Here is a 21,684-nt window from a genome sequence, read left to right as displayed (position 1 = left end):
CCAGGGTGGTGGTGGAGGCATTTAAAGGACCTTTTGTATAAGCACATGAATACGCAAGGAATGAAAGGATATGGACTAAGGGCAGGCAGATGGGTTTGGTTTAATTTGGTACAACATCATGGGCCGAAGGGTCTGTTCCTGTGCTGTACAGTTGTTTGTTCTATGTTCTGAGGTGATTTTCCTCCTAGTGCTCAATATCAGGTAACAATTGGATGCTGGATATTACTTCCCGCAGTTGGAATATTTGAGGATAGGCTGGATTGAAGAACTTCTGTTGTGTAGGAATCAGTGCAGTGCCATTGTGTTTAGCTTGTTGTTGAATTGTGTGTGTAGGTGTAATGTCAGCATGTGCCTTTGTGATGGTGATGTTATTGTAATATGTGTACGTATCCCTTTCAGTTCTGCAGTAAGTTGCTCGTTTGCCCTTTTTGTGTTTGTTCATTCCGTTATGTTCCCATTGTGCTTTGGTTTGGTTTATTTTCTTTTCATTTTCTCCTTTTTTTATTTTTATTTTTGTTTTGTTTATCGTTGTGTCTGCCATCCTATACCCATCCCTCCCTGTATCCAAGATGTTCCCATTCCAACGTTGCCCCCTCCCTCACTGACAAGTGCCACTGCTGACCATCTAGCAGCTGCCAAGGCTGGACTCCTGCCCTCTGCTCCTCGGGATGTGATGGCTCTCCTCGTCTCCACACGCTTCATCAAGTTGACTTGGCGTCCACCTGCAGAGCCTCATTCTGAGATCCTCACATACTTGGTTTACTACTCCAGAGATGGCACCAACAGGTGAGTCACATTCAATCACCCTTACCCCTCTGCAACAATATTGGTTTTAAAGAATTTAAGATGTATTAAACAGGGAGAGACTGTTTACTGGCTCAAGTGTTTCCCAGTTTAAAGGCAATTTAATATTCCTTCATATTATTTTATTTCAATCATACCCAATTGTCTTCTCTCCTGATTCATGCTGGCACTCAGGTTCCAGTGACACCAAATGTATAAACCCAAATGGTGAGTGCTGAACAAACTGAGAGAGGGAGGGGTAGTTTTATCCTAATACTTGTTTTAGATGGCAGATTGTTGGTGATTTTATCCTCCGCACAGAATGATGAGAACGTGTTTCTGAAAGCTTGGGGAATTGGCCAATTCTCAAGTGACACCAGCATGCCTCTGCAATATTAAATAGCTTGGTTGACTAGTTTGGTAGAATCTAAACATTTTACTCGTTTTTGGGCATAGTTTAGTAGATCTGACTGCACTTTTTCTGAGAACAGGGCAGTTCACCCTGTTGTCTTGACTGTCAACTAACATCGCCAAAAAATCAGATTACCTATTATTTCGGTATTGCTATTTGTGGGACATTGCTGTGTGAAAATCAGCTGTTGTGTTTTCTATATTATAATGGTATTCCAAAATAATTGGAGATGTTTGCTGTAATCCCATTTCTCTGCTGCCACCATCTGTTCTATTCTTTCCTTTCAAATACCTCTTATACTTTTAAATTCATTTCTAACCTCTGTCTCATTATTTCTATCCTGTCCCTTATTCTAATGATAATACAGGTTTACTAAGCATTAAAATTAAGGTTTCATTATTCTTCTTCCTTAATTTGTTGTGGCCTTCCTTAACTTTTGTTGTCTTAGTGAAAATTATGCCAAATTTGTATATCTCCATTTATCCCTAGTGTCATTCTAGTGAATCTTTGTTATGTCTTGCTCCAGTTTGTTCACCCTTACTATAATGGGGTGCCTGGAATATAGTCTCTGATTATGCCTCAAACAAATCTTGCTCAAATTTAGTACTGATCCCCTGTTCTTTTGTGGAAAACCTAATAGCCTGTTTGTTTTCTGTGGCTTTTATGTTTCAATGTCCCCGTTTTTTGATCCATAATGTAGAAAACAGTGTATGGTTGGTTGTACAGTCATCAGTGTACCTACATTCTTTAGTCTCTTCCTTCACATGTTGGGGATCATTACAATTTTGGGAAATCTTTTTCTTTTTGCTGTTATGTTTATCCAAAAGCTCTTCGCCACCATCCTCCAACTCTCTTGTCCAAGTGCTGTTTTTTTCCCGTGCTTTTAGGCAGTGTGTTGGAAAATACCTGGCTAAGGGAGGCCACTGCGTTCCAATCTTGTCCTTGTCCCAGGTTCACAAATCACATTCCCATGCAGGGCTCGTGAATAATGATCAGGATTCAAAATCCCCACTGCTTTTACATCCCTGATCTAGGGGTATGATTGCATTAACTCTAAGTATGTAAGGTAAACACACACACACCAGATGAAGTGAAATATTGCCTTATCAGCGGCTCTTCTTTCCCACTGAGCCATTGAGAGAGCTGAGTGAGGTAACCGTGGTGTACTCGACACTGTCCTAATGCAATAATGACAACTGTGTTGTCCTTCCCTCCTGATCCATAAGATGTGGGGAGCAGCAAGTGTCATAGAGACATTATCAGTTCCAATTGGGTGAATTGTGCTGAAATTGTTGTTATATCTTTAATAGGGAACGTGTGGAAAATACGAGTCGACCTGGAGACTTGGAAGTGACAATTGGTGACTTGATGCCAGATGTGAAATATGTTTTCCGAGTGGTTGCTCACAATAAGCATGGAGCAGGAGAGAGTTCTAGTCCTTTCAAAGTGGCCACTCAACCTGAAGGTCAGTCCTTGTGATCCATCAATGCCTCTATACCTCTGCTGTGATCATATTTGTATATATGCTTGTCGTGCACTGTTATATCAGTTCTAGCATAGAAACCTGGCTCTAACCTAGGCCACATTATTGTTTCTATTTTCAGTTTTTCCTTGAGCAGAAGCTACAGTTCTGCATGATCTGACCTGCTTTGGTAATTGGACAAGTCACCATTTTTTCCTATATAAGTCTGTGTGTCATCAGGATGATATGAGGCCAAGAATTGACACCCATATCTTGACCTGATGTCTACACAGAAGCAGGAATCCCTGACTGGTTTATTCCCTCCATTGGTGACTGAAAGTATCACTGTGACTGATGCCCTGGCTCAGAACAGCCAAGGAGCTGAAGCTCCCTCCATGGATTGTGTGGTTCAGTATTTTGTGCACACATTTGAACCTTGTGATGTTCTGCATTTGTCTCAGGCAGCCTACACTCTGCTTACGTTGTGTTAAACCTGCATATACATGGCAAGGAGATGGTTAGTTTTCATTCTCTGGTGAGGGAGAAACTGGAATTTATTTGTGTGGATTTTTTTGGAACCAGTTGTTTTGGTATTCTAAAAATTACTTGGCTTCAACAGGCTAAAAATGAGTGCCAGGAAATAGGACAGCTTTTCCATGAGAGTTCCACTGGCTGTACATTACAGAGATCCGGATCAGGGCTATGTAGCTGGCTACAGTCTTTGGTGGCCACAGCCTCACTGTTTCATTGAATTGTGAGTTCCTGGAAACCAGTCAATTGCTATGATCTCCAACAGACTTTCAAACAATTCTCCATTCCAGAGTTGCATCCACAGCAATTTGTTTAATTTTGTGTTCTGAAATTTAAAAACATAAAATGTTGGAAACATTGCAGAGCACTCAGCTTCTGAAAGTAAAATAACAGCTTTTAGGGTAAACACAATAGAACATAGAACATAGAACATTACAGCACAGTACAGGCCCTTCGGCCCTCAATGTTGTGACCACCTGTCATACCGATCTCAAGCCCATCTAACCTACACTATTCCATGTACGTCCATATGCTTATCCAATGATGACTTAAATGTACCTAAAGTTGGCAAATCGTTCCATTCCCTTACTTTTGATCTTTAACTCGTCATTGTCTACAGGAATAGTGCCAGATGACTGGAGGATAGCAAATGTGGTTCCCCTGTTCAAGAAGGGGAGTAGAGACAACCCTGGTAATTATAGACCAGTGATCCTTACCTCAGTTATTGGTAAAGTGTTGGAAAAGGTTATAAGGGACAGGATTTATAATCATCAAGAAAAGAATAAATTGATTAGGGATAGTCAGCACCGTTTTGTGAAGGGTAGGTCGTGCCTCACAAACCTTATTGAGTTCTTTGAGAAGGTGAACAAACAGGTAGATGAGAGTAAACCGGTTGATGTGGTGTATATGGATTTCAGCAAGGCATTCGATAAGGTTCCCCACAATAGGCTATTGTACAAAATGCGGAGGAATGGAATTGTGGGAGATATAGCAGTTTGGATGAGAAATTGGCTTGCTGAAAGAAGACAGAGGGTGGTGGTTGATGGGAAATGTTCATCCTGGAGACCAGTTACTAGTGGTGTACTGCAAGGGTCGGTGTTGGGTCCACTGCTGTTTGTCATTTTTATAAATGACCTGGATGAGGGCGTAGAAGGATGGATTGGTAAATTTGCAGACAACACTAAGGTCGGTGGAGTTGTGGATTGTGACGAAGGATGCTGTAGGTTGCAGAGAGACATAGATAAGCTGCAGAGCTGGGCTGAGAGGTGGCAAATGGAGTTTAATGCGGACAAGTGTGAGGTGATGCACTTTGGTAGGAGTAACCAGAAGGCAAAGTACAGGGCTAATGGTAAGATTCTTAGTAGTGTAGATGAGCAGAGAGATCTCAGTGTCCATGTACACAGATCCTTGAAAGTTGCCACCCAGGTTGATAGGGCTGTTAAGAAGGCGTACAGTGTTTTAGCTTTTATTAATAGAGGGATCGAGTTCCGGAACCAAGAGATTATGCTGCAGCTGTACAAAACTCTGGTGCGGCCGCACTTGAAGTATTGTGTACAGTTGTGGTCACCGCATTATAAGAAGGATGTGGAAGCTTTGGAAAGGGTGCAGAGGAGATTTACTGGGATGTTGCCTGGTATGGAGGGAAGGTCTTACGAGGAAAGGCTGAGGGACTTGAGGCTGTTTTCATTAGAGAGAAGAAGGTTGAGAGGTGACTTAATTGAAACATATAAAATAATCAGAGGGTTAGATAGGGAGAGCCTTTTTCCTAGGATGGTGACGGCGAGCACGAGGGGGCATAGCTTTAAATTGAGGGGTGAAAGATATAGGACAGATGTCAGAGGTAGTTTCTTTACTCAGAGAGTAGTAAGGGAATGGAACGCTTTGCCTGCAACGGTGGTAGATTTGCCAACTTTAAGTACATTTAAGTCGTCATTGGAGAAGCATATGGACGTACATGGAATAGTGTAGGTTAGATGGGCTTGAGATCGGTATGACAGATCGGCACAACATCGAGGGCCGAAGGGCCTGTACTGTGCTGTAATGTTCTATGTTCTATGTACTCTCTGAGTAAAGAAACTACCTCTGACATCTGTCCTATATCTTTCACCCTTCAATTTAAAGCTGTGCCCCCTCGTGCTCGCCGTCACCATCCTAGGTAAAAGGCTCTCCCTATCCAACCTATCTAACCCTCTGATTATTTTATATGTTTCAATTAAGTCACCTCTCAACCTTCTTCTCTCTAATGAAAACAGCCTCAAGTCCTTCAGCCTTTCCTCGTAAGACCTTCCCTCCATTCCAGGCAACATCCCAGTAAATCTCCTCTGCACCCTTTCCAAAGCTTCCACATCCTTCTTATAGTGCGGTGACCAGAACTGTACGCAATACTCCGAGTGCAGCCGCACCAGAGTTTTGTACAGCTGCAGCATAACCTCTTGGTTCCGGAACTCGAACCCTCTATTAATAAAAGCTAAAACACTGTACGCCTTCTTAACAGCCCTGTCAACCTGGGTGGCAACTTTCAAGGATCTGTGTACATGGACACCGAGATCTCTCTGCTCATCTACACTACCAAGAATCTTACCATTAGCCCTGTACTTTTCCTTCTGGTTACTCCTACCAAAGTGCATCACGTCACACTTGTCTGCATTAAACTCAATTTGCCACCTCTCCGCTCAGCTCTGCATCTTATCTATGTCTCTCTGCAACCTACAGCATCCTTCGTCACAATCCACAACTCCACCGACCTTCGTGTCATCTGCAAATTTACCAACCCATCCTTCTACGCCCTCATCCAGGTCATTTATAAAAATGACAAACAGCAGTGGACCCAACACCGACCCTTGCGGTACGCCACTAGTAACTGGTCTCCAGGATGAACATTTCCCATCAACTACCACCCTCTGTCTTCTTTCAGCAAGCCAATTTCCGATCCAAACTGCTATATCTCCCACAATTCCATTCCTCCGCATTTTGTACAATAGCCTAATGTGGGGAAACTTATCGAACACCTTGCTGAAATCCATATACACCACATCAACCGGTTTACTCTCATCTACCTGTTTGTTCACCTTCTCAAAGAACTCAATAAGGTTTGTGAGGCACGACCTACCCTTCACAAAACGGTGCTGACTATCCCTAATCAATTTATTCTTTTCTTGATGATTATAAATCCTATCCCTTATAACCTTTTCCAACACTTTACCAACAACTGAGGTAAGGCTCACTGGTCTGTAATCCTTGTGATATTAGAAAACACATGAAGCCTCAGACCTGTTATTTTCTTGAGCAGGTATGCTGAGTACATTCAGGTCTGGAAGATTTTATTTCTTTACTCAATAATCTATGCAAAGTTTCTTTTAATTCAAAGTTTTTAAAAATTTGTTTCAGGGATGTGGGTGTTGCTGGTTCTGTCAGCACTTATTGCCCATCCCTGAGTACCCTGAACTAGGCAATGGTGACCTGAGGTTTTCTAATTTTCCATTTCTGGAATTTTTTTAAGAAGTACTATTGTAGATAGAACAGAGATGTCTGACCTTCAGTGCATTTCAGCCATTGTGGTTAATCTGACTCTCAAAATCTGTTTTCTTTGGGTTTCTATTCCTCACTCCCAGGCTTGCTGTTTAGATTAGGTGGGGTTGAAATTTCAGAGAGGCACAGTTTCACACTTTTGACTCATTGCTGGATAAATTGCCACCCAGGTTGACAGAGTTGTTAAGAAGGCATACAGCGTTTGAGCTTTTATTAATAGAGGGATCGAGTTCCAGAACCATGAGGTTATGCTGCAGCTGTACAAAACTCTAGTGTGGCCGCACTTGGAGTATTGCATACAGTTCTGGTCACCTCATTATAAGAAGGACGTGGAAGCTTTGGAAAGGGTGCAGAGGAGATTTACTAGGATGTTGCCTGGTATGGAGGGAAGGTTGAGGGACTTGAGGTTGTTTTCATTGGAGAAAAGAAGGTTGAGAGGTGACTTAATTGAGACATATAAAATAATCAGAGGGTTAGATAGGGTGGATAGGGAGAGCCCTTTTTCCTAGGATGGTGACGGCGAGCACGAGTGGGCACAGCTTTAAATTGAAGGGTGAAAGATATAGGACAGATGTTAGAGGTAGTTTCTTTACTCAGAGAGTAGTAAGGGAATGGAACGCTTTGCCTGCAACAGTAGTAGATTTGCCAATTCTAAGTACATTTAAATCGTCATTGGACAAGCATATGGATGTACATGGAATAGTGTAGGTTAGATGGGCTTCAGATTGGTATGACAGTTCGGCACAACATCGAGGGCCGAAAGGCCTGTACTGTGCTGTAATGTTCTATGTTCTATAAATGCTCAATGAGAAGATGATGTGACATTGGCAGCAGGATGTTAATGAACAACAACACGAGTTTAAGATTTACATGAGGTACCCACCTCCGATCTAAGAAGATTTGCTCCTGTAAAGAAGGAAACTGTATTCATTAAAACTATCCTCTACACATTGAAGACGTTTCTAAATACTTCAAGCTAATGAATTACTTATCGTTATTGTTAAGTAAGCATCGACTGCAACATTGAAGCACTCCCTCAGCACTGACCTTCATCAGTGTGGCACTCCCTCTGCTAAAGGTAAAGTTACCAAAGGCCCACAGAGCTTCCCTCATTAGAGAGAGATAACTGGTGGTGAGTTAGCCAGAGCGTCACCACATCTCAAGCAAGGGGTGAGGTTAGGAAGGCAGGACCTTCATGGTGGCCTCAGCCAGTGCAGGAATTGAACACAGGCTGTGACATTGCTCTCATAGCAAACCAGCCGCCCAGCCAACTGAACATCTGATACCCTACACCCTCAATATTGAACTTAGATTGACGGCAGTAAGTTGGGCTAATGAAGTTATGACTACTTCCCCTGGAGTGTTTTGCAACAATCTCTGCTGAAAGTACACTTGTGTACATGTCGCATGAGCAGAAGGTGCACTCAGTCCACATTGACAAATAGCCCGTTAATACTTCTATTTCACCTTGAAATTGGAGAGTCAGTGTGGCCAGGGTAGCCAACGCTCCTGAGGTTATGCTATTTACAGTCACCGCTTCATGGGGAAAGAGAGCTTTACTGTGTGCTTATTATTGTATACTTCACAGTAGTTGCACTGAGCAGGCAAGAACTGCTTCCAGTATATGTGTGCCAAGAATGTAGCAGTTATCTGTGTCCCTTTTTAGAGAGAGTGAAGGTGTGTGAAGGCATGTTCAGTGTGGTGAGACTGCAGGTGTGTGTGCAGGCTGTGTTGGCATGCAGCTGCTGGCTGTGATGCCAATCAGTGTTGCAGCACTAATTGAAAGAAATGGATCATGACTGAATAAAGCAAACAACTGTCAGGCTTGTTCAAGTTGGCTTGATTTTTTTTTGCACCAGTAAGCATTGTTAATTAAACATTTTCATCATTGTGTTCAGTGCAGACATGATATTTTGAATTTTATTTTATTTCCCACTTCTGCAGAGTGGTTGAATTTACTAATGTTCCTTTGTGCACAGGATACATGGAGGTACTTATTTGTAGCTTCACTCTGAGGCCAAGACAAAGGCACCGATAATCCTTTAGGTTGGCAATGAGCCATAGAGAAAAGCAATAAATCTGACTTAGAAATATATTCTTTAGTTTCTTGCATTTGTGACCTTGTGATAAACTAGATTGGATTTATACATCAAGCAATTATGTTCTGTAGACTTAATTTCAGTATTGAAATAATTTCTAATTTCCAGTAAAAGAGCAAGGATCAGAACATGCCTTTAGTCCCAAAAGCCAGTCCCTCCTGGACAAATCTTGATATCACCTGTACACATCCATATTATAGAGCGACAGGTCAGAGGAGGACCCTGAAATAAGGAGACAGCATCACCTAGAGGAGCTGGTGAGCTGAGGACCATTAGGAAAATAGTAATATGGGAAATGAGGGTCAGATAATAGTAGGAAGGGACAGTGAGAGTAAAACTTAAATATACCCCAATAATCAAAACTAAATCTCAAAAATCATAAAAAGACAAAACTTAAGGCTCTGTATCTGAGTACACATAGCATTCATTATGAAGTATCAATTGAAGTGAGTAATTAAAGGACTATGATAGCTATTAGAGAGACATGGCTTCAAGATAACAGGAATGGGCCCTGAATATTGAAGGGTATACAATGTTTAAGAAGAGTAAGAAGATAGGTAAAGTTGGAGGGACAATATATCAAGAATGACATTGTTTAAGGTGACGTTTGTACAGGAAATGAGGATGCAGAATCAGTTTGGGTTGATGTGAGGAATTGTAGGGGAAAGAAGTCACCAGTGGAGGTGGAAGTACAGACCCTCGAACAGTAACCACAATGTTGGATAGAGTATACAGCAAGTAATATTGGGTGTTAGAGATAAAGGGACTGCAATATTTATGTGTGTCCTTAACCTATGTGTAAACTGGGAAAATCAGATTGGCAGTAATAGCCTGGATGAAGAGTTAGAATGCTTTAGAGAGAATTTTTTCAAGCAGCATGTAAGAAAATATGTTGTGAAGAAGATCTAAGGAAATTGCGGACAGATATAGTCGGTTGATAAATTTAACAGTTGAAATGTAACATTGGAAAGAGTAAATAAGTTCATTTCAGCAGAAAAGCATGCAGAATTTTATTGAAATGGGGAACAACAGCAGAAGCCTGTGATGTAGAAGGATTTAGGTGTTCTTGTGCATGAGTCATAAAAAATTAGGATGTAGGCACAGCCAGTGATTTAAGAAAGATGATGGAGTGCTGTTCTTTATTACAAGATTTGATTTGATTTGATTTATTTATTTTCATGTGTACTTGTTACATGTATTTGTAACAAATACAATGAAAAGCATTGTACAGAATCATAGTCATACAGCATGAAAAGAGACCCTACGGTCCAAACAGTCCATACTGACCATAATTCCAAGTTAGTCTAGCCCCACCTTCGTGTGCTTGCCCCATATCCCTCTAGACATTTCTTATTCATGAACTCATCTAAATGTCTGTTAAATGTTGTAACTGTGCCTGCATCCGCCATTTCCTCTGCAAGTTTGTTCCACACACGAACCACTCTTTGCATTTAAAAAAAATTGTCCCTCATTCTTTTTAAATCTTCTTCGTTTCACTTTAAAAATATACCCCCAGTCTTGAAATCACCCACCCTAGGAAAAAGCCACCTGTCCATTCACATTATATGTATCCTTTGTGATTTTATAAACCTCTATAAAGTTATCCAGCCTCTCCATATAACTCAAACCATCCATTCCCAGCAACATCTTGGTAAATCTCTTCTGAACCATCTCCAGCCTAATAATATCCATCTTATAACAGGGTGACCAGAGCTAGATACACCTCTCCAGAAGAGGCCTCACCAACGTCCTGTACAACCTCAGCATAATGTCTCAACTGCTTTCCTCAAATGTCTGAGCAATGGAGGCAAGCATGCTAAACACCTTCTTAACCACTCTATCTATAGGTGATGTAAACTTCAAAGAAATATGTGCCTGAACCCCTAGGTCTCTGTTCTTTTAATTTTATAAGTCCTGCCCTGTTTGTTTTACCAAAATGCAATATCTCGTATTTATCCAAATTAAACTCCATTTGCCAGTCTTCAGCGCATTGACCCAATTGATCAAGAATTCTTTGTAATCTTAGATAACCTTCACTGCCCATTATACAACCAATTTTAGTATCATCCACAAACTTACTAACTATGCCTTCTATATTCTCATCTAAATCAGTTAAATAAATGAGAAACAAAGGGCGACTCAGCAGTAATCCATGGGAAGTAATGTATAATGTTGCCACTCTCCAACGCCATCTTAAAACACAGAAAATAAACCAAGACTTGGAATATAAAGATAGAAAATAAAGAAATAAAGTTAAGAGTTCAGCTTTAAAGTTGTTTTTGTTAAGTGCTTTGCTTTTGGCCTGGATCCGGGCATTTCCACCCAATGCTGAGACCAACACCAGCATTCAGTTCCTGACCAGCACTGACACAGGATTGAGATCGCTCCACTCTTGACTGATATCCTTTCCCAAACCCAGGAACTTAGAGACCTGTTGCTGTCCCAGTACGGTGCCAGATGATGTGCTCTCTTGCCTTGGGGACACTGAGGGAGCTTCTTGACACACAGTCAATTTCAGACTTGCATGTAAATAAGGACAAGGATAGAGAGGAAATGAACATAAGAATAAGGATGTTAATGCTTCAGTTATACAGGGGGGCATTTGTGAGACCATATCTCAAATACTGTATGTAGTTTCACTTGTCTTCTTGAAACAAATGATGTAAATGCATTGGAGGTGGTTGAAAGGAGGTTGACTTGATTAATACCTGACCTGGGTGGGTTTTATTTTGAGGAAAGATTGGACAGGCTGGTTTGATTTTGTGTGTTCTCAATGATCTTAACATGCTGGAACTGGAAAGGATATTTCTTGTTGGTGACTCCAGAACTGAGGAACATTGTGTTAAAACTTGCATTTGCTTTTCGGGACGGTGGTGAGGGTTTTATTTTCTCTTGGGGCTGTGCGATTTTGAAATATTCTGCCTCGGAAGATGGTGGAGATGGAGCCATTGAATATTTTTACAACAAAGTTAGGTAAATTCTTGTTGGGCAAGAGAGTCAAAAGTGATAGTGAGAACCTGGAAATATGGAATTCAAGGCACAGAGAGACCAGCGACAATCTTTTCAAATGGTTGAACAGACTTGATGGGCTGAATGGTCTACCTCTGCTTACATTTCATGTGATCTTTATATTTCTGCATTCTACATATCCACCATCACAATACATTCATCAAGCTCACTGCTCCAGCTTCTAACGCTCTCAGGAGCCCAATATCTACCTCTACATTATCTACTTTCACCCAGTTATTGGTGACTGTGTCTTCAGCTGCCTGTGCCCTGAGTTCTGGAATTCTTTCCATAAATTCCCCATCTCTCTATTTCTCTTTCTCCTCCTCGAAGATACTCCTTAAAATCTCCCTCTCACCAAGCATTTGGCCTGTGTCCAATACTTTACATGGTTTGGTCTTTTGTCTGATGTTGCTTCTGTGAAATGCCTTGGAATATCTTGCTATGTGAAAAGAACTTTATAATTGGATGTTGTAGCTTTAAAAGATTTAGGAAACAAAGAGATTCTGTTGATTCATTACAGAGCAAAATAGCTGTGTCAGTATACGCTAGTTTAACATGACAACAGCTTGAATTCTCCGCAAGTCAGTTGTTAATTTGGTAGCTGTTAGATTAGATTCCCTACAGTGTGGAAACAGGCCCTTCGGACCAGCAAGTGCACACCGCCCCTTGGAGCATCCCACACACCCCTGAACACTACGGGCAATTTAGCATAACCTGTCCACCTAGCCTGCACATCTTTGGACTGTGGGAGGAAACCGGAGCACCCGGACGAAACCCACGCAGACATGGGGCGAATAGAACAAAGAGAACAAAGAACAAAGAAAATTACAGCACAGGAACAGGCCCTTCGGCCCTCCAAGCCTGCGCCGATCAAGATCCTCTGTCTAACCTGTCATCTATTTTCTAACGGTCTGTGTGTCCATTTGCTCCCTGCCCATCCATGTACCTGTCCAAATATATCTTAAAAGACGCTAACGTGTCTGCGTCTACCACCTCTGCTGGCAACGCGTTCCAGGCACCCACCACCCTCTGTGTAAAGAACTTTCCACGCATATCTCCCTTAAACTTTCCGCCTCTCACTTTGAACTCGTGACCCCTAGTAATTGAGTCCCCCACTGTGGGGGGAAAAAGTTTTTTGCTATTCACCCTGTCTATACCACTCATGACTTTGTAGACCTCAAGCAGGTCCCCCCTCAATCTCCATCTTTCTAATGAAAATAATCCTAATCTACTCAACTTCTCTTCATAGCTAGCACCCTCCATACCAGGCAACATCCTGGTGAACCTCCTCTGCACCCTCTCCAAAGCATCCACATCCTTTTGGTAATGTGGCGACCAGAACTGTACACAGTACTCCAAATGTGACTGAACCAAAGTCCTATGCAACTGCAACATGACCTGCCAACTCTTGTACTCAATACCCCGTCCAATGAAGGAAAGCATGCCATATGCCTTCTTGACCACCCTATTGACCTGCGTTGTCACCTTCGGGGAACAATGGGCCTGAATACCCAGATCTCTCTGTTCATCAATTTTCCCTAGGACTTTTCCATTTACTGTATAGTTTACCCTTGAATTTGATCGTCCAAAATGCATCACCTCGCATTTGCCCGGATTGAACGCCATCTGCCATTTATCTACCCAACTCTCCAGTCTATCTATATTCTGCTGTAATCTCTGACAGTCCCCTTCACTATCTGCTACTCCACCAATCTTAGTGTCATCTGCAAACTTGCTGATCAGACCACCTACACCTTCCTCCAAATCATTTACATATATCACAAACAACAGTGGTCCCAGCACAGATCTCCAATTTGAGAAACTCCCTTCTACTACTACTCTCTGTCTCCTGTTGCCTAGCCAGTTTTTTTATCCATCTAGCTAGCACACCCTGGACCCCATGTGACTTCACTTTCTCCATCAGCCTGCCATGGGGAACCTTATCAAACACCTTACTGAAGTCCAAGAATGTGCAAACTCCGCACAGACAGTCGCCCAAGTCTGGAATCGAACCTGGGTCCCTGGTGCTGTGAGGCTGCAGTGCTAACCACTGAGCCACCATGCTGCCCACCGTCCTGTTACATTTGCCTTGCGCCCCAGACCAACATTTTCAATGTTTTTCAGTTGATGCTTGTTTGCAGCTCCATGTGATGAATATTCATGTTCTATAAATCTCCCTGCAAGGTGGTAGTTAAAGTTGAGGTTATTCAGTTTTTGTTTGGAGAAGGTTAAGGCTCAGTGGTTAGCGCAGCTACCTCATAGCGCCAGGGACCCGGGCAACTGTCTGTGTGGAGTTCTCCCCGTGTCTGCATGGGTTTCTCTGGGAGTTCTGGTTTCTTCCCACAGTCCAATAATGTGAAAATTAGGTGGTTTGGCCATTCTAAATTGCCCATGTGTGCAGGCAGGATGGGTTAGCCATAGGAATTATATGGTGGGTCTTGGTAGGATCTTCAGACGGTTAGTGTAGCCTCAATGGGCCAAGTGGCCTGCTTTCACACTGTAGGGATTCTATGATTTTTCTATGATTCCAATGTTACAAATAAAAGGTTTCTCCTAAAAACACAGCCAGTCTGTGCCAGTGTACTTTCCAGCCCTAAATCCATCACAGCCGGTCTGTGCCAGAGCACTTTCTAGCCACAAGCTGATAATTATTTCCCCACCTTTGGAGTAAGGTACATTGGTGATTCATTTTCCCTCTTTATATCGGGGGACTGAGGCCAATTGATTGTACCCTGTCTACCATCTTGACAGAAGCTGGCTGCCCATCGTGTTCTAACCTTGGATTCACCATTTTGTTAGACATTTGTTGTCTAATCCAATCACTGTGTATGCACATGCAGCTTCAGTTCATTGCTGTTTCTATCGTAAACATTTCACAATTCTTTTGAGTTACTTTCATAATGAATTTCTGGTGTCCACATTGTAACGACTTAAACCTGTCACATTGTAATCTGAGCTGCTGGCACCAGTGACAAGGGGGTGTTGTTATAATGTGATCAGTTTGCGTAGCTCATGATTCATTTCTCAAGCATGAGTATCACATTTTGATCCTCTAAAGTTCCCATCCAATCCAGTCTCTGATTGGAAATGTATTCCCATAGCTCTTAATATGCAGATGCCTTTTCAAAATATAATAAGAAATAGAAATTGTAGGAGAAACTTAGCAGGTCTGGTAGCGTCTGTGGAAAGAAAGTAGAGTTAACATTTCAAGTTCAGTGATGCTTCTTCGGAACCTGTCAGAACTGCCTTTTTAAATGCTGCTTATAATTTTTGCTCCATTTTAACTGGATACCCAAACCCCTTCACTGTTCTCCCTGCTTCCTCTCGCCGGCACCCAGCACTACATGAGCAAGAGATATCAACTAGCAACACTGACTGCCTGTTTCATACTTGAGTACACACATAGCCATTTGCTTGCTCACTGTTTCATTTTTCATTTCTTTCACTCACTCACACTAAAGCAATAGTGACATATTGCAAGACATTGCTCAAGAGTTTAATTCATGGCCAAGTGTGCCTGTCCTTTGCAAATATGTAAGTGCTGAAATTATCTCCAGTGTACTTCCTGGAAGGAGTGGAATCAGAACTGGAGGTCAGTTTGATTACTTTGTTGATCACTTTACTGCTTGTTGGATTCCCTTGTGTTAAAATCTGAAAACAGTAACTCTGTTTGTTTTTCAGTTCAAGTGCCAGGACCAGCTCAGAATCTGGTTGCACAAGCAAACTCACCGACCTCGATCACAGTCACATGGCAAGAGCCTCACTCAGCCAATGGGCCGATTATAAACTACAAACTTTATTTCATGGAGAAAGGGGCAGATGGTGAACAGGTGAGAAAATCATCCAGGCCATTCCCTCTGATGGAAAATTTTGCCAGAAACATGAGCATTAGGAAGCACAGGAAATTTATTCAGCAGTGGTTGGCTTGCATCAAGATTGGGTGTTTAAGGCATCTGGGTTCTTGGAGAAAGGAAAGTGATTCTGTAGAATATGGCAAAGAATGAATTAGAAAAGGGGTGGAACCCGGGACTACTCTTTTCCATAACTAACTTAAAACTTACAGAATTATAGTCACTATTCCCGAAATTCTCCCCAACTGAAACTTTGATCACCTGGCCGAGCTCATTCCTCAATACCAGGCCTTCCCTGTTGGACTATTTACGTAGTACCTCAAGAAACCCTCCTGGACCCGCTGAACAAAGTCCCCCCAGTCCAAGCTTCTGGCGCTGAAGGAGTCCCAGTCAATATAGAGGAAGTTAAAATCACCCACCGCAACAACCCTGTTTTGTTTTACATTTTTCGACAATCTGTCTGTTCACATATCTTTTCCCGTTCTCCTGCTGGCTGTTGGGAGGACTGTAATATAAACACACTGAAGTGATTACACCCTTTCTATTCCTGAGCTGCACCCATTTAGGCCTCACTTTATGAGCCCTCCAGGTCCTCTCTCAGTATTGGTCTGTTCTCCCTAATCAGTAGCTCATTTTCCCCAGCTCTTTTACATCCCATTCTATCTCACCTGAAACATTTAAAATTTGGAACATTAAGCTGCCAGTTTTGCTCCTCTCTCAACCAAATCTCTTTAATAGCTAGTAGTTATATATACTAATCTAAGCTCTAAGTTCATCTGCCCTACCTGTCCTTGCATTAAAACAAATACACTTTTGACCTCCAGTCTGCCCTCTTCAGTAACCTCACCCCCCTCTGTCATTCCTCTTACCTTTCCTGGCCTTAGTCTCTGATTCCTCCTTGGTCATTTCAATTACTCAACTTCTGGTCTGGTTCCCACCCCTCAATGTAAGAAAAAGGTTTGAAACTGAGGAGGAAGTAGAGAGTGAGGAGCTACTGACTAAGGAAATGCCAAATGTAAAACTCCAAGAATATAGCTGAGTTACTGGATTTTTTCTCTTGAGGATGTTGAGGTTAAACCACTGTAACTTGTTTTAGAATAATTAAATCTAAGCATTTCAGCTATTCCACTATATGTTGTCTTCAGGATATAGCCATGCACAGATTCATACCTGTCTCTGGATCTGTTATTGTTTAAGAACTCACAGTCTTTATATCAATTTTTCAACTATGGCATTGTCGTATTCATGAACTGCAGCCAGCTTACTCTGTACCACTGATATGAGGCTTTGCTCCAAAACTGTACTACTCCCTTTGCTGTTGTGAAGTAACTTTACACTGGTTACTTGTACAAAATGACTCAAGTGCTGGTGTTTGTTGTGAAGAATTTTGTTAGGTTACTGATTGGTTCCAATGACAACACACAAAAATGGGACATGGGCGAGTTCAGGTACTGGAGGATTGTGCTCTCTTCGACTCAGCAATCTTTCCTACTTGTGTTGGCGGAACTTTATGTAGCAACTAGTGGCTGGGCCCTCCTGTGGACATAATCCCGTTTCAGAAGGTGACAGGACATGGGCTGGCATTTTCCCAGGATTATTATATCACGCTGGGAGGGTGGGACACCAAACAACTCCAAACTGGGCCCTCCTGATATGGGCAAATTGCTGCAGAGTCAGGTAACGGCCCTTAATTGGCTGGGTCAATGGCTGAAGTGGACTTCTAATCAGCAGCTGACCAACCATCTTCCTACTGCCAGCCCAAATGACACAGCAGCAGCAGTAACACCATGGGCTCTGCCCTCCCCTCATCAAACCTTTTCCCCCAAACTTGCTTCAAGCTGCTCACCTCCCAGTCCATTTCCAAACCTCCCAGAGAATTCCAGTCTGCATTTCTGTTCTATTCTTGCAAACTACGGGATGGGAAATTGTGAGGAAGGTGCAGTATTTGTCAGAAAGCAGATTTCGTTAGAAACTGGGACTGGTTTTCATAGAAAGGTCATTGTCCTGAAACATGAACTCTGCTTCTCTGGATGCTGCTAGACTTGCTGAGTATTTCCAGCATTTTCTGTGATTATACCAGTTTTTTTTAAATCGCTGTTTTTGACCATCAATCCTTGACTGCTTTGAACAATGCAAGTGAGTTTGTTCCTGAGCTAATCATCTATTGTTTGGTCTTCTCCCCTTGACTTATACACTTTGCTAATTAAGGATATGGAGCCTTGTCACTTACAGAATTACAACAGCCTGTGCCTGCTCAGCATCTTTGTAAGGAATGAATCGGATACTGACTATCTGTTAACTACTTGAGCTGCTGGGAAAACATGTTGCAAATAATTAATGAACAAATTGAACTGTTTGTGATTCTTCTCCTGGTTGTTGCTATAGGATGTAGATGTTGGGAGTCTTTCCTATACCATGAATGGGCTGAAGAAGTTCACGGAGTACAGTTTCCGGGTAGTGGCTTACAACAAGCATGGACCAGGAGTCTCCACTGAGGATGTAGTAACAACAACCTATTCTGATGGTGAGTGCTGGTGGCTGATGTGTCACTTGATCGTGTTTTCCCCTTGCTGTTAAATGTGTGACAAGTTGTGTATGTATGTTTTTTACTCTCTCTGACAAACTGGCCTTATTGTGTGTTTCAGTTCCCAGTGCACCCCCTCAGAATGTCACGCTGGAAGTTCGCAACTCCAAGGTGAGTGTCTTTTCACAACAAGAACAAGAAGTGATGCCTGATGTCACTCTTAAACTGTCTGGCTAGTTTTAAAGAGACACCTCCTTGTTCTAGAGACTTTCTCCCAAATCCATACTCATAACTTGCCTCATTCTGATTCCCACCCATGTCACATTCGCCCATATCCGGACCAACACCCACTCACACTCACTCACATCCACACTAGCTCATGTCCACACACCCCCACTCACTCCCTCACATCCACACCTGCCCACACCCACACTCACTGTGTCATGTCTGTGCTGCCCCATCCTCCCCTGTGTGTGCGCCTGCTCTCCCTCCCTCCCCCGCACGCTTTCCCTCCCTCCCCCGCACGTGCGTGCTCTCCCTCCCTCCCCCCGTACATGTGCTTGCTCTGTCATGCTCACCTTTTGCATACTCAGATTCAGTCACAATCTCTTATTCTCATGTGCTCATGGTAACACTCTCTTTCCTCCTGTTTCTCCTCCGTGATACTCCTCCCACAAATAAATTGTTTCTATCTCTCACTCCTTTCAATTCCATGCGCTAGATCGCTCCTTAAACATCTGTACTAGAATGAATACATGTCTAGTGTAACCTGTGTGCATAATTTTGCCTGCTGAGCACCACTATTGTTGTATTTGGTAGCTGAGGTGGTGAGATTATTCTAGTTACTATTTGTCTTCTTGTGTTATCTTTCTCCAGAGCATTGTGGTACACTGGCAGCCACCGCCTCCTGGAACCCACAATGGAGTGATCACCGGTTATAATATTCGGTACAAAAAAGGTGGTCGGCGTGGTGAGACCGACACCACAGGAGGAAGCCAGCTTTCTCAGATAATAGATGGTGAGTCTGTCCTGTGCCTCACCTGTTTCCTGCGATTATTTTTCAGAGGTGTAAGGCAAAACTCCAGTGTAATTCCTTTTACGTGAGTAGGCAGGCGTACATTTCCATCAGTGAGTGGGCCCATCTTGAGACTGCTCTAGAATTGACTCATGTGAACCAGGAAGGATTTTGCAACCTCACCCTATCCCCAACAAACCAAGCACCCAGTCAGCTTTAGGGAAATTATAGGCTGCTGTCTTTATCTCTCAGTCTAGCTGCATTCAAGGTTTAGTTCCTCCTCCTGAAGGCTGTCTATCCAAGAAGTGTGGACAGAGCGAGGTTAGATCAGGCACAAATCTCCTTTATAATGCTCTCATGTCATTTAAAGCAAACACTGCCGATGCTGGAAACAGGAAGTAATCACAGAATATGCTGGTAAAACTCAACAGGTCTGGCAACTTTTGCAGGGAGTGAAGCAGAATTAATGTTTTGCGTGACCTGGAGTTTGGGGTGGGTTTGAGGTATTTGTGGAGTGGTTGAGTGGGCTTATCTGTTGCAGACATTCTGTTGTGAGCTGTTTCTCAGGGTTTGACATCATTTGTGTTTAAATTCAGCTTGGTTCCCTCTGTTTGACTTGGTTCAGCCTGAGGGTCTCTGTTAGTCAGCCTGAGGCAAATATTAAAGTTGTAAGACTGGACAGATCCCATGATTTCCCAACTCTCGGTCTTTGCAGAAAAACAATGTTTAAAGTGTTAAATCTCAATGCTAGGAGCTTAAATTGATTTCTTGAATTGCTGAGATCCTACTGCCCTCTACTGACTGTGTTGAGGATTGTTGGGCAAGCTATTTGTAGGTCACTGTGACACAGCCTTAAGGGAACTTGAATATATTTAGTTTTTTCTCTTGTGTTGTGTCGCAGGATTGGAGCGAAACACTGAGTACAGCTTCCGAGTCTCTGCCACTACAGTGAATGGAACAGGGCCAGCTTCTGACTGGGTGTCTGCCGAAACATTTGAAAGCGACCTGGATGGTAAGGATCAAATTATAATCAAAGAACAGTAGGTACCAAAGCAGAAATAGCTGGAGAAACTCAGCAGGTCTTGCAACATCTATGGCGAGAAAGCAGAGTTAATGTTTCCAATCCAGTGACTCTTCTTTAGAACAGTTGATCCCGTATGTTTTCAGATTAAATCTTTGTTTCTGGTTTACTCTTAAAATAAATGCATCTTAAATATAGTTAATACATAAGTAAGCAGCAACATCCCACATTTATTGCACAATTCAGAAAGCTAAACTTCTGTTATGGATATTGGGAGTAGAAAACTAATGTCTCTGTTTTGGGCAGAGACTGGATCAGAACACTCCTAGAACAGGGATAGCATGGGGTTAGATAAACAGTAAAGCTTCTTCTACACTGTCCCCCATCAAACACACCTGGGACAGGAACAGCGCAGGATTAGAGACTGAATAAAGCTTCCTCTACACTGTCCCCCATCAAACTCTCCCAGGGACAGCGACAGCACAGGGTTAGATACAGAGTAAAGACATGTTTACATTGCCTCACCAAACTCCATTTGTTACAAAAATAGAGGACTCCCCGAAACCCATTTCTGATTCCAAACTTTGTTGAACTGCACCACTCATCTCTCTGTATATTGCTCCAGGACAGCTTCTTCTGATGTTCCTTTACCGTGTTCAAGACCAAGATCAACAGATTTCGAGATATCTGATATCAGAGGGTGTGGGATTTGTGCAGGGAGATGGGTTTCGGGTGAAGGATCTACCCTGGTTGTGGTGGGAGGTAGACTACTCATGCTCTTTACTAAAATTACAATGATCATCATGCACAGAGTCAGTAGGGGAACTGTCTTTCTCATTGGTGGCAGGATTGAGAACCAGAGGGCACAACTTTACATTAATTTACAAAAGAAGCAATGGCATTATGATGAAGTTCTTCACACATCGAATGGTTAGGATCTGGAATGCACTGCCTGCGAATGTGGTGGTGGCAAATTCAATCCAGGATTTAAAAAGCCAGTTGTACAGCTGTTTGAAAAGGAAGAATGTCAGGGTTACAAGTGAAGACCAGGGAGTGGCACAATGTAAATGGTGAACCAGTACAGATATGAAGGGCTGGATGACCTCTTTCTACGCTGTAACCTTTCTGTGGCTCTGTGAGAGAGAGGGAACATTTATATAGACTTTCCCATGACTACCAGATGAAGGAACATGCTTATGTCAATAAAAAATACTGTTTGAAGTGTAATCCCTGACAATATATGAACAGGAGTAGACCATTCTGCCCTGCCAGTCTTTTACATTATTCAATAAGATTGTGGCTGATAACTGTTATGAATTCCATATTTTAATCTACCACAATACCCTCCAGTTCTTGTTGGCAGGGGAATCCATCTACCACTACCTTAAAAATATTCAATGACCTGACCTCCCTCTATCAGCTTCTGAGGCAGCGTTCCAAAGTTGCATA

At 42.5% G+C, this 21,684-nt stretch overlaps 1 protein-coding gene across 10 annotated transcripts in view; it reads left to right on the top strand.

Annotated features, from left to right (window-relative positions):
• The window catches only part of neo1a (neogenin 1a), a 189,975-nt gene that overhangs the window by 132,169 nt on the left and 36,122 nt on the right, over positions 1-21,684 (top strand). For 7 of the 10 annotated variants that reach the window (XM_048520568.2, XM_048520565.2, XM_048520562.2 and 4 more), the window contains exons 8-14: positions 570-786; positions 2,506-2,660; positions 15,506-15,654; positions 18,061-18,199; positions 18,321-18,370; positions 19,076-19,217; positions 20,116-20,226. In XM_048520568.2, coding sequence (XP_048376525.2) covers positions 570-786; positions 2,506-2,660; positions 15,506-15,654; positions 18,061-18,199; positions 18,321-18,370; positions 19,076-19,217; positions 20,116-20,226 — 963 coding nt within the window. The remainder of the gene's footprint in view (positions 1-569; positions 787-2,505; positions 2,661-15,505; positions 15,655-18,060; positions 18,200-18,320; positions 18,371-19,075; positions 19,218-20,115; positions 20,227-21,684) is intronic. The other 3 variants (XM_048520567.2, XM_048520561.2, XM_048520563.2) reach the window with 1 other exon arrangement.

This window comes from Stegostoma tigrinum, chromosome 36, assembly GCF_030684315.1.
Source record: "Stegostoma tigrinum isolate sSteTig4 chromosome 36, sSteTig4.hap1, whole genome shotgun sequence".
In the NCBI taxonomy this organism is placed as follows: Eukaryota; Metazoa; Chordata; class Chondrichthyes; order Orectolobiformes; family Stegostomatidae; genus Stegostoma; species Stegostoma tigrinum.
This window is presented reverse-complemented; position numbering and strand designations above follow the sequence as displayed.